Source organism: Penicillium pulvis (genome assembly GCF_028828015.1).
Source record: "Penicillium pulvis strain IBT 33274 chromosome Unknown scaffold_8_segment0_segment0, whole genome shotgun sequence".
Classification (NCBI taxonomy): Eukaryota; Fungi; Ascomycota; class Eurotiomycetes; order Eurotiales; family Aspergillaceae; genus Penicillium; species Penicillium pulvis.
The window spans coordinates 3,838,376-3,850,479 of NW_026643080.1; the positions used below are offsets into that span (position 1 = coordinate 3,838,376).

General features: G+C 48.6%; 4 protein-coding genes across 4 annotated transcripts; 2 read left to right on the top strand and 2 right to left on the bottom strand.

Moving 5' to 3' along the window:
- Positions 1-542: 542 nt before the first annotated feature.
- Positions 543-981, top strand: N7503_010863 (alpha-ketoglutarate dehydrogenase subunit KGD4; the record flags this gene model as incomplete). The annotated part of the gene is made up of 2 exons (XM_057070409.1): positions 543-618; positions 698-981. The coding sequence occupies 2 exons, from the start codon at positions 543-545 to the stop codon at positions 979-981; spliced, it is 360 nt and encodes a 119-aa protein (XP_056917020.1).
- Positions 982-1,618: 637 nt separating this feature from the next.
- On the top strand, positions 1,619-3,649 carry N7503_010864 (RUS1 family protein; the record flags this gene model as incomplete). The annotated part of the gene is made up of 7 exons (XM_057070410.1): positions 1,619-1,744; positions 1,988-2,094; positions 2,170-2,182; positions 2,261-2,324; positions 2,391-2,731; positions 2,786-2,830; positions 2,879-3,649. The coding sequence occupies 7 exons, from the start codon at positions 1,619-1,621 to the stop codon at positions 3,647-3,649; spliced, it is 1,467 nt and encodes a 488-aa protein (XP_056917021.1).
- Positions 3,650-4,324: 675 nt separating this feature from the next.
- N7503_010865 (regulator of G-protein signaling domain-containing protein) lies at positions 4,325-5,380 on the bottom strand (the record flags this gene model as incomplete). The annotated part of the gene is made up of 1 exon (XM_057070411.1): positions 4,325-5,380. The coding sequence occupies one exon, from the start codon at positions 5,378-5,380 to the stop codon at positions 4,325-4,327; it is 1,056 nt and encodes a 351-aa protein (XP_056917022.1).
- Positions 5,381-9,150: 3,770 nt separating this feature from the next.
- N7503_010866 (arsenate reductase (Arc2)) lies at positions 9,151-9,815 on the bottom strand (the record flags this gene model as incomplete). Its single annotated transcript, XM_057070412.1, has 3 exons — positions 9,151-9,332; positions 9,430-9,544; positions 9,642-9,815. 3 exons carry the CDS (start codon positions 9,813-9,815, stop codon positions 9,151-9,153), a joined length of 471 nt encoding a protein of 156 aa, XP_056917023.1.
- Between the last annotated feature and the right edge of the window lie 2,289 nt (positions 9,816-12,104).

Below are 12,104 nucleotides of genomic sequence, written 5' to 3' on the forward strand. Positions count from 1 at the left end.
CCTCAAAGTGCAGGGACGGGGAAACTTCACCGGCGAGTCGAATTAGGAAAGGGATCGGAGAAGAGTAAGCAGTTCAATGCAAAATGCCGTGCGGGGGAAATGGGAAACAATCATATGAGGAGTAAGAGCGGCGCCGTCTGCCAATAGTGTAGCCAATAGATCCGCTGAATTGCGTGACTTGACTTAAGAAACTTCCCTCTCAAACTCGGGTCCATATCGGCTCCGAGCGGCTCGACCAAATGCGGTAGTCAATGCTAAAGCACAGATTTCTTATCTTGCCTCTCTCTTCTCTCTTTACCCCTCTAACTTCCTCTCAATCCTTTTCTTCATATTCACCTTAATAAAAATCTTCACGAGATCCAACGGATCATACCGCATATAGAACTTCATACAAAATTCACCAGTCCGCTACTTCGCATCGGGTCGGTTCGGATACTACCGGACCCCATTGATTTCCTCGCACACTCTGTGAAATTGACCTTCCTTCACTACACACCACATACCACCGCCACCTCCAACTCCACCTCCACACCTCTATCAAAATGCGTGCCACCATCGCTCTCGGCAATGCTTTCCGCACCCCCTTGATCCGCTTCGTTGGCAAGCGTTCCGTCCCCTGTACGTGACACCCTTGAGCTTCTCCGAAGCTCTCCCCCCCGAAAGAGCTCGCTCCGAATTCGCGCTAACATCCCTCCAGCTGCCGTGGACCACACTCCTCGCGTTCACCCTGCCTCCCCCGAGGGTGCCCTGCCTGACTCCTTCGCTACCTACCGCGCAAAGGCCCAGCAGCACGGTCCTCTCGGTCGCGCTCAGTTCACCGGCGGCATTGGTGGCTCAGCCGGTGCCTCCCTCGGTCCCGTTCGTCCCGGTGCTGGCGAGTTCTTCGACCGCGCTGAGCTCCCCACTCGCTTCGGTCGTCTGCCTTGGAGCCAAGCCGAGATCGAGGCCATTGAGACCGGTGGCGCGAGCATGTACGCGTAAATAAGATCATTGTGATCTTATTTCTGCCGGCGGAGATCTTGTTTTGTTTACATATTATACCATGATGCGATGGGGTATGACTTTTCTGGAAGTTGTGCGGTGGATTTACTGATACCTGCTGGCGACTGGGTGTCACCACCGCGACTGTTGGGAAGTGAGTCGAGGACTTGAGTCTGCATTCAACCGCGGCAATTGTGCATGTGCACATCCGAGAATCATCCACTCCCATGGTCTATCCTGCAAGTTTAACTTTCCATAGTTAGTTGGACGTTACTTGCGACCTGCTTTTCTTTTCTTTTCCCCTACGGTTCTTGTTTTTCTGAACCTGGCGCTGGTGGTTTTGGGGTTCTTTTTTATCTTTGGGCAGCGCAACAAAGCTTCTCGTCTTGCCATTGAAAAGCAACGAGTATAGATGTTGGATTCTAGATTCATTGTGACATATTCAGCTCTGGGAGCATTTGATTTGGAGTACTCCTCCATATTCAATAAAATTACTATTTATCTCCATGCATAGATCTTCTCTTATATCGTATATTGCATTATTTTATAGGTCGGGGAACGCGTGTTTCCCCGCACGTGCCCCTTCGATTACTGATTCGTGGCTCTTCAACTTCCATTTACATTAAGCAACTACATTATGACGTCTCAGGCCAAGGACAGATTGACCTTTCATGAGACAGACGAGGCAGATACTCCTACTGCAACCTATGTCTTCTCCAAGCAAGATGTGCCAAAGGAATCTCGAGGGCGGGTGGATGTGATGGTAGGCCTCCTCATTTCCATTACCCTTGGCCCCGTTGATATCCGATTGGCTCAAGTGCGATCATTGACCATGCACAAGACGTGATCTTCATGTGAAGCATGGTAGCAGTCCTTTGGAATCCGGATGAGTCTCCGTGTGGCCACATGTCCTCAGTCCATGGCCTTGTCGGTTCTGTTCCGTGGACTATTGCACATTCATATACTCGCTAGTGGAATTATAGACTGATCATATCACAATAACCAGGACGCACCTTCGACTTCATCATGGTCCACCAAGCCCCTAGTAGCTACTCTGAGTGACATCTTCTTGCCGTCAGGATTTCCACAGAGTGTGAGCGATGACTATCTACCGTGAGTATCTGAAACCCCCATATTTGCTCGCTTTACTTGAAGATATCTTCAGAAATACTGATTTATAATCGGCAGATACCAAATATATGTGAGTGAACCGATTCAATGCAATAGAGTCCGGACAGTCCCACAGAGTTAAGACTGATACGATCTGCATTGCCAATAGGATTCCCTGCAAGCATTCTGCAGCTCTATCGCTGGCCTTCTCTCCTCGAGGGCAGTATTGCAAGGTCTGTCAAATACCCCGGTGTAGCAAAATAAAAAGTCATCTTAAACATCATACTGACTATCCCCAGGAGTCGGTGTGGGTAATGCTAGCGCGTCCCCAACATCTGCCCTTCTTCTACACATCCTGCAAGACTCGTCTGGCCGTGTTGCGACAATTCTGTTCGCGCACCGAGTCGGAACAGCCCTTGAACCAGAATGCAAGACATACCGGCTAGCAGCCGACGTGTTCAACGATATCGCCATGATCCTTGACTGTCTTTCGCCAATGGTCCCTGCCGGTGTCATGCGAGTAACTATCCTCAGTACAGCGGGAGTCTTACGAGCTCTGTGTGGAGTTGCAGGAGGAAGTTCGAAAGCGAGCCTAAGTGCTCACTTTTCCAAATGGGGGAATTTGGCAGAGCTCAATGCTGTGGGTGCATTGTCCGGGTACCAGTCATTGAGCAAAACTAATCTGTTACTATAGAAAGATTCCTCCCAGGAGACTGTGATATCCCTCCTAGGCATGCTTGTAAGAACCCATCTCATGCATACAGCTACTAAATACTAACGACCCTAGGTTGGCTCGGTCGTTGTATCACACATAACCGGCTTCAAGACTACCTGGGCCGCACTACTTATGCTCCTCGCAGCACACCTAAGCCTAAACTACGCAGCCGTGCGCTCAGTACAGATGACCAGTCTAAACAGACAACGAGCAAACATAGTCTTCTCAGCTTTACTTTCATCTGACCCAAACACACTCAACATCCAAGACAAACCTACCCAAAACAACTCCATCCCCGACATGAACCACCAAAATAATTGGACAATCCTCACCCCTGCCCAAGTATCCAAACAAGAACGCATCTTCCCTCGCGACGGCGTCCTGGAATGGGTAGAATCCCCGACCAAACCAAGTCAATACCTCGGCACCGCCGAAATAGGCATATCGCTGCCCAAATTCTTCTCCGCTTCAAGCAATTCGTTCCAGACATCAATCCCCATGACCACACTACACGATCTCTTCGCCGGAGAGCAGCATGTTCTCTTCCTTTTCCCACGTGGCGCGACTTGGCACGCTTCTATCCTTCTCAAGAAAGGGTGTTCCGTCCAATCACAGCTTAAAGCGTGGATGCATGCGCTTTTAGCTGCACGTGTTTTGTTCGACGCCGATACTACATCGGAGAGCGAGCAATTTGTTTACCAGGTTGTCGAGAGTACGCTATGGTTTTTGAATGGTGGCGAGAGGGCTGAGAGGTATTTGGCTGCATTGGCTAGGGAGGGGTGGGTACTTGATATTGGGGCTTTAGAGACACGGGGTGGACGACGGATTGCTTTGAGTGGATAGTGAGATGTAGGATGAATAGGGTTGCATTGTTACATAGTATTCCTTCCCTTTTTATGTGGTCCAGTTGTAGACGTACGGTTACATCTAAGCTAAGAATCAAACGATTCTTCGGTCTACTGTCATTTACAATATGCACAGAATTAGAGTTGAGAGGGGTATCAAGTCTATCAATTCAAAGAAATACCGCACCATCCTATCGTAGCAAGCTATCGACACAGATCCACCAGTGCCAGAAATGATTCAAACATTCAAAAAATAAAACGCCCTCGCTCATCCAGTCAGTCTATATGAATAGGAAATTTTTCCTGGGCCAACATGAACAAAGAACCAAAAAAAAGGGCATCGTATGCTCGCTGAACGGTTTGAACATAAGAAACCATCCGAACCAAAATGTAAATGAAAATAAAAACGCCGTGTTCGTATGCTTGATGCATCGTGATTCTCATACACCGCCAATGTAAACGCTAGCAAAACAAAATCGGAGCAAGTCGTATTGTGATATAATGTTCAGGTTTTGAGGTCATGCAAGGCGACCCCAGGTGTAGGGAGGTTGAGGGGTCGTGAGTTGAGAGTTGTGGGTAATTTTGAGACAAAGAGATGGAGAGGTATCGTCAGGTCAGGGTCGGGGTCGGTAAAGGACATATAGTAAACAGGTGAGGAAGGAGAGATGGCATCCTAGTCATCGAGACCGAGGATCTTGGGATCGCGAGAAGAAGCACTTCCGGTAGAGCGCTTCTTGAAGCCCAGCTTCATCCCCATCTTCTTCCACGGGTTCTCGGTACGCATCTTGGGGCTGTGCATGGGAAGATGAGGCTCACTAGCCGGTGGGGTGGTCGGCGGTGTCATAGGCTCCTCAGCAGTGGGACTTGACTGAGGGCTCGAATCATCGGTAAGAGCCATGCCGATGGAGTCACCACTTGTACTTAGGAGGGCACCCGAAGTCCGTTTCCCGATAGCGTGGACGGCTCCTAACGAGTGATTCCCACGGCTCAGCGAACCCGGTAAATCCCTGACAGATGACTGCGGCGAGATACGTTTTACCCTTGAGCGAACCTTTTTCATCGGGTGTTCGTCCAAACTGGTGCTCGACAAATTGATGGAATCGTCGGCGGCGAATGGAGGCTCGGAGGGATACACGGACGGGGAGGTCGTGTGACTGTTGAGAAAAGGCAGGAAAATTGACTCCTCCATCAACTCGTGGATGTTCTTCACGGCAAAGTCGAGGGTCTCGGGGACAGGCGGGAAGGGCGCGTTTCGGTGGTCGAGGAGGGTATCCCGGACTTCACTGGAAAGGTTGATTTCTCGTGGGGCACCCGGGTAGACATAGGCCACCAATAACCGCTGCCATAGCATCTGTAAGTGCTGTGCCTCGGGGGTATCTGTGGTGACGGCGACCTCCCCTAACCGATCGACCAGGGCGTGGTATGTTTCCCGATAGCGTTTGGCCTCGAGGGTGAATTCGAGGGTCTCGAGGCAATGGTTCTGGGATAGGTAGGCCATGAATGCGCTGAGAGTATATGGCGGGGGAGCGGTGTTGGCCAAGACATCGTCGAGGGTTGGTCGCATGGGACAAAAGGCTCCCGACGAAACGGCCAAACTAACCGGTCGGGAGCCGGACGAATCCATATCCTCGTCGGAATCACTGTCCGACGAGGTAGGTGATAATTCGGGAGTGGTGGACGGGGAGAAATTCCAGAAGAAGGCAGGCGCCAACGTCTTCTTCTTCAGCATTGCGGACAGCGTTTGGCGGGGTCCCTGAAACCGTCGTTTTCTCACCGGTCCTCCCCTATGTGATGGACGGGACTCCAGCTTGGGGACCGGAGAGAAGGTTATTGAGATATAGGAAGTAGTAGAAGCATGAGCGTGGGAAAGGTAGATCCGGGGGTTGGTGGACGGATGAGGCAAAATGAATTAAACGGGAAGGGAGAGAATGTATGGGCGAACAAGTTCTAGATAAGTTAGGGAAAGACCCCAAGTCTCCACCCGCACTTCCAGAATCATTCTGGGTCGATCATGACGAGACGTAATTTACAGTGGAGAATGTGTGGCAATCGGTAATACGGATACCCGTCACGCAAGGGATTGCCAATGCAGGGGGAGAAAAGAGCGCTTCCAGAACGTCATTTAGGTGCGTGTGCCTCTAATTGAACGCGTGGCGATTCACCTCGTGGGAAGTTTGGTACAGGTTTTTCTCATTGGGAGAAAGATTAGTCCTATCTCTACCCAGAGAATTCCCTGGCCTCCATTCTCCTATCATAGACCAGCACGGAAGCTAATCAGCCAATCTTTAGGCTCAATGGCCCCACGATGTCCAACGCAACGACGCTAAGCACGCCATTATCCGGTCTCGGAATGTCAATCGTCCAAGACCCACGGTTCAGTATAGACGGCGGCACCAATCATAATGAGGCCGGTGGATCGACCTGTTTTTTAGTGACACGCACATCCCCCTTGCGTTTCAAAAAATGATCTTTTTTGCACGTCATTTCCATTAGGAACAGAATGTCTTGTATTCCTTGCCCTGCCGATCTCCCTTGGAATGAGACTCTAAGCTTTTACATTTTTTACATTTTTTAGTGTGCACACCTATTGCCTATTCCTATGCCCATGTCAATTTAAATGGTGGCAAATGCTAGATCTCGCTAGTCTTAGTCTCACCTGGTAAATCTCTGTTAAGCCCCAATCTAAAGCGACCCGATCTTCTAGAATTCTAGAATCCCCGCCGAAGCATACCCACGATCGCCACACCCGGTCCCCCCGAGACAAATTTTCTTCTAAATGTGACATCTGATCCTGGTGCCTGAATCCTGCCTAGCGTTTGCGTGTTTTTTTTTTTTTTCTAGTGCAGGGATCGCTTCTATAATCGCCACTGTATGCATTTTTCTTGCCCTCATTTGTCCGCTTTGCATTGCCAAGCCAATACTACATATAACAGAGATTTCTTTTCCCCTATTTACCCCGATCCCGGTCAATGGGAGATCTTAGTTTCCCGTCGGGATACAATTTTCGGGGCTGATCTCCAAGGCCGAGAGAAACCGAGAGCCAAGACAATACGGGACCCATACAAATGGGGCTCAGGGACCTTGGTTCTGTCGATCCACCCTGACTCACTGATAAGCCGGCCGACAGCGGAGAGTTTGACGATTCTCGATACGGAATATGGTAGATATGGTAGACCTGATGATAAGGTTGAAGGCACTTGGTATTCAGATCCAGCTTTTGACGTTTGGGTTTGGTAGCGTGACATGCGACATGAACCTGTGTGCAGAAACTATGCCCGCCGTGCATTTTAGCTGCAGGGCATTCCCACCAATCCCACGCCGTCGATACGAGCCAATCCACATGTAGAAATCGAGAAGAACAACGGTCTCCCTTGCTTGAACCTCCATGTAGTACGGTATGGCACAGACCTGTACTGTACGAGAAGCTCGAGTTTCGGCGCCGGTAATCTCCCAATCTACCATCCCCTTTTCTAGGAACCAATCCAACCCCGTTCACCATGCACCTAAGCAGCCTCCCACCTTAGTTCGGAGTCCACCTACCATACACCATCTCTCATTTCCCCCTTCTCCAGATCCACAATTTCCCCGACTCTAAGACCTCGGTAATCAGCAAGGATTCCCCACATTGGCGCGCACGGGTTCACGACGCTTTTCCTTGCTGGTCAGTTGTGTGACCTGTACCGTCCTCTCATCCTTCTAGAATTGCGCCTTGTCGGCTGGAAGCGACCGGTTCCAAAGAAGGCGTATGGGGTACCTTAGTAGTCCACTACTGCAAAGCCACAGCGGGGGGCTCGTTAGGTCTCGTGTCCAGTCGTCTGCCCATGCGTGTACACAGACGCTGTAAGCGTGGAGGTTTAGTGTCAAGGGAAATTGATTGGACAATTGCACAGCATAATTGGCTCGCTCATTTTTCTTGCGAATCTGTCTGGTTACACATAATTCACTCGGTTCCATTATTGTTCAGTTTTCCTTGTCCGGAGAATAGTCCGCCCTCGAGTAAATCCCTCAACACAAATACATTGACTCCATAAGCACCATCACACAAGAATTGTACACATAACACAATGGAAATATGAACGTCATTCCCAACATATCAAGAACTACTGTAAATGACGTGCAGCGGTAATAATCTTTCCCGATCGATCAGATCGTAGACTGGGGCCGCAATATAGAATATAGGGAAAAGCAAAAACAAAAAACAAAAACAAGATAAAGAACCCAAATAACATTCTCATTTCCATTCCGATCATCTCCACTGAAAAGTTCCAGACTGCTTCCCTCCACACGCATCTTCTCCCGCGTCCAGTCGATCAACCGGAGCGCACGGCAGAAGCCGCGTGAGTGACCTCATGGCCCCACACAATCAGCCAAAATCTTGATTTTCACTGGGACTAAGGAAGGAAAAAAAATACTTCTATGGAGTATGAAGAAAATGATTAAGCCTAAATTGAAATCCATGGTTTCACAACGGGATCTTCGTCGTCTTTGATGTCGAGTCAATTCGTGTAGCGCCCTGCTGTACAGGATTCAAGCCGGCGTATGGATATGGTCAGGCGCTACGTGAAACAATCCTGAGCCACACGCACAGTACAGATCTAGAACAGAAAAACACCGTAGAACCACAAAAAAAAAAACAAGAACAAGAACATCTCGTGCCCTAATGCTAAACTATGTTTTGCGCGGCAGATCCACACTATTGCAACCTCAATCCAAATCATAACCAAGGTTAACCTCCACTCTAATAAACACTAGCCCTTTCGAACCAACTATATCTTGGAAGTTACAGTATCATTTAGCCAAAGTCACACAGTGGAGAACAGCCTTCCCTGTTCACAAATTGGACTATGATCTGCACTACAGCAGCACTAGAAACTCCGTGTCCACACCCAACCTGGACGTATTCTGATTTCAGACCCATTGCACGCTCATAGGTCCATGAACTCCACAAAGACTCCATTCCGGATTCCTTTTTGTTTCAACGGCGACTTGCAAATCCTTCCAAATCCCGTACCTACGCTAGTCTGTTTAGTTTATTAACGCCATCCTGATAGTCTTGGCTCCTTAAGTCGATTTAGCCGCTGGGCTGATATTTTTGTTTCACTTTGATGGTTTTGGCAGTCTCCACGATCTGCGATCTAGGCCTTATTTTCTTTACAGAGGCTGAAATTTGTGCCTGATGTGGAGTTTACGGTTTCAATGTTTTGGATATTTGGCAAGTGGATTTCATGTCGTCTATTGTTCTGTACAGGGATGATATGATGTAACTGTTGGCAGCCCAATGTTACTATGTTTACGTACTTTGATGAAAATATCTGCAGGTGCATAAGCTCTTATCGAAGATCGACCTGCCTGCAGGATTTTTGACTTAAGAGTTACTATTCCAAAAACGGAACGAGTTCCGTGCTTCTTTACCCAATGCCTTACTTTAACCCGAGCTACCGATATCGTAAGATATGACAGTAGGACTTGGGACTTTGACTGATTATTGAGGTAATGTACCTACTTGCTCGCCCAATGACTAGCATCGTACCCATCCATCAATGCGGTATAGTCACTTCCAGACGCAACCCAGCCCTTGATACCCCCCTCAAGAGCAAAGCTTGCTAGGTCTGTATCTTGTTGACTCTCAATGTAATCCGCAAACCACGCGGCCGCCCGAGTCCCGCGTCCTCCGCATGAGCCTAAAACAATATCGTAAGATAGGACCCATATGAGGCGCCACCCGCTTATACAAAGCAAAAGAAGCGAAAAGCGCTAAAAAGGAAGAAAGGCACTTACCACAGTACCAAATGACTTGTTTGACATTGCTACCCGAAAGAACGGAATACAGACTCGGTAGCGAAGGATATAGACTCTGGGCCGGTAGATTCAATGATCCACGGATGGTACCACCCTAACCCATAGTGTAGTTAGCTAACTGGCTAATTCCGTTTACTCCTGGCTTTGGGTTTGGATAAGGTTTGATTGGGCATGTATATTGGATTTTATACCTCAAAATCCGCGCGTCGCAAATCAACAAGCACAAAGTCCTTCCTACCCTCCTTCATCCATTTCAGCACCTCTGCCCGGGATATCACCGGTGCTGTGCATTTCGGGGCTGGATAGGCTGCATGCCATGGCTGAACCGGCGTTTCGGGCGCAGCACTATTGGATAAGCTAGCCATAGCTGTACTTAGACGGGAGTGAATTAGATTAAATGAACGGGATATAATGAAGACGAAGCATGAATCAGGTAGACATCCCAGGGGCGGAATCGAATCAAGCCATTTCTGCTCAAAGTGTGCATGTCGGATGATCTGATTGGTTCGAATGAAAAGGTCCAACCGTTGCCCGCGGGAAAACGGTCACATGGTGTAAAGCGGCATGACAGTGAGTGTCTGATTGGTTATAGCCGGCTCGGATTAACTTAGATGAGGTCTGTTTCCTCTGAACTGAAGTACTTAGAAATTGTGGTGCCATGGCTTTCTATTGCTGACTCGACAATACGGGTTTCACACGTCTCTGGCTCCAGTGCTGGTTCTAGATGTGGACGGGTATGATGCTCCTTTGGGAGGACGGCGTTAACTGAATCACTTATCTTTCTGCTACTTTTCTGGCCTGAGTTTCAGATAAGCAAGTCAGCCTTGAATCATCAGGGTCAAGCCATCATGCATTCCATTCTGCGGGGTATCCGATGAGGTTGATTCAGGCTGAATGGTCCATAACTGACTGCATCGTCATATGTATGATTTAATTGCTTTCCCCGATGATTAACTTCATAGCTCTAGCTTGCATCGTCCTTCCGCCCCCACTGCTGCCCAAGCACAGCATAGCTTCACATAGTAAAGCCAACAGCCCGAATTGAACTATACCTTTTTCAAGCTCCAAAGGAGTCCTCGGACTTTTCGTATATTCAATCAGCTTCCCCAGATAAGCCATTAGATCGACAGGTTGATACTCCAAGCTCGGTCCTCAATCGATCTACTGCACCTCACGAGGTCCGAGCAACATTCGACACGCTGTTATCAGCAACAAGTCAAGGATAATCCCACACCAAACACCACAACCCTGACACCTAACCTGCCACGCTCCAAAGATCATCACGCACGCACACACCCCCTCATCTCTGTCTTGTAAGTACCGAGCGAAACCTCAACACAGCCCGATCTCTGCAGAAACAAAGCCAAATCCGACTCCACAACACCAACACCAACACAACACAGGCCACACGACACACGACACACAGCCACGAAGATCCATCGGTCCATGCCCCTCCCAGCCCCAAAAAGCAAAGAAACTCAAAAAAGCAAAAAGCATGGTTGCCTGGGACTCACTAATCAAAACACAGCAACGTGCAGCGCCAAGAAAACACCACAACATTCCAGATGCGGGGGTAGGATGATCTGAGTGGTCGACTGGGAAAGTCAATCACAGCTGAAGCAAAATCACGACCGAGGCCCGACGAGAGGGATCATGACATCCAAGGTTCCAAACTTAGTACTGTACTTTTGGATGTAGCTGTGACTAAGGGATGGAGCCACAATTACTAGGTAGCCTAGCCTAGCTTAGTCCCCAGCACGTTGGTGTGTACCGCATCGGGAAGAGATGTCCATCGATCCCTGTTTCTCCCCGGGGAGGTTTATACATTATACGTCTTGCTGCGTGTGTTATTGGATGACCTTGTTTACTAGGGATTTCCATTCTTTCTTTACCGGGGGGTTCTCGTTTTGACTTTTTCAGTTAGTTGTACCAGATGTACAGTGTCGTATGTTGGATGCAGATCGCGTGGTCTCAGTCTTAGTCCCCTGTCTGCAGAATGTCATCTTTATTTTCTTCCAATGTGGCAAAGTATAACACTATAATAAAAGTATAACTTATAACTAATACTAAACAGACTAGATGTACATAAAGCTAAGCCGGGTGGCGCATCTATATGAGTACTATATTGTACTTTTCTCCAATGTGTTATGTGTCTGGGGTGCATAGTGATTGGATGGCTTCTACTTCTGCTCATTGGCGTGGCACTTGAATTGAGTTATGTTCTTTCAAGTTATTGTGATGGGATGTGATACTGTTCATCGGTCGCCACTCAGTTAAGCTATCGACGTCAAGGGCTGCTACCTGCCTAGCTAGTGCGGTAGTTGGGCTCGGGAAATGCCCGGTGCTGCTTTGGGAGGTTTAGTACGGAACGGCTTGGATGGTGTGATGCAAAGCCATGTTTTGGGCGTGTCTCGTGTGGCTGATATGAGATCATTGACATTTCGTAGACCACCAATGATTCTCCTGTACGGAGTACATTGTAGAAACATCGTTTCAAGTCACTTGAGTCGGGCGACGAAAGTTGACGTGAAGGATATGTCTGTTCAATGACAGGTCTAGAGTGCTCTATGATACTACTGGCAACTACTGGAATCTACGTTTCAGACCACTCGCAGATAAGCACGCAAATGTATTAGTCGCCTACTCCGAAAAAA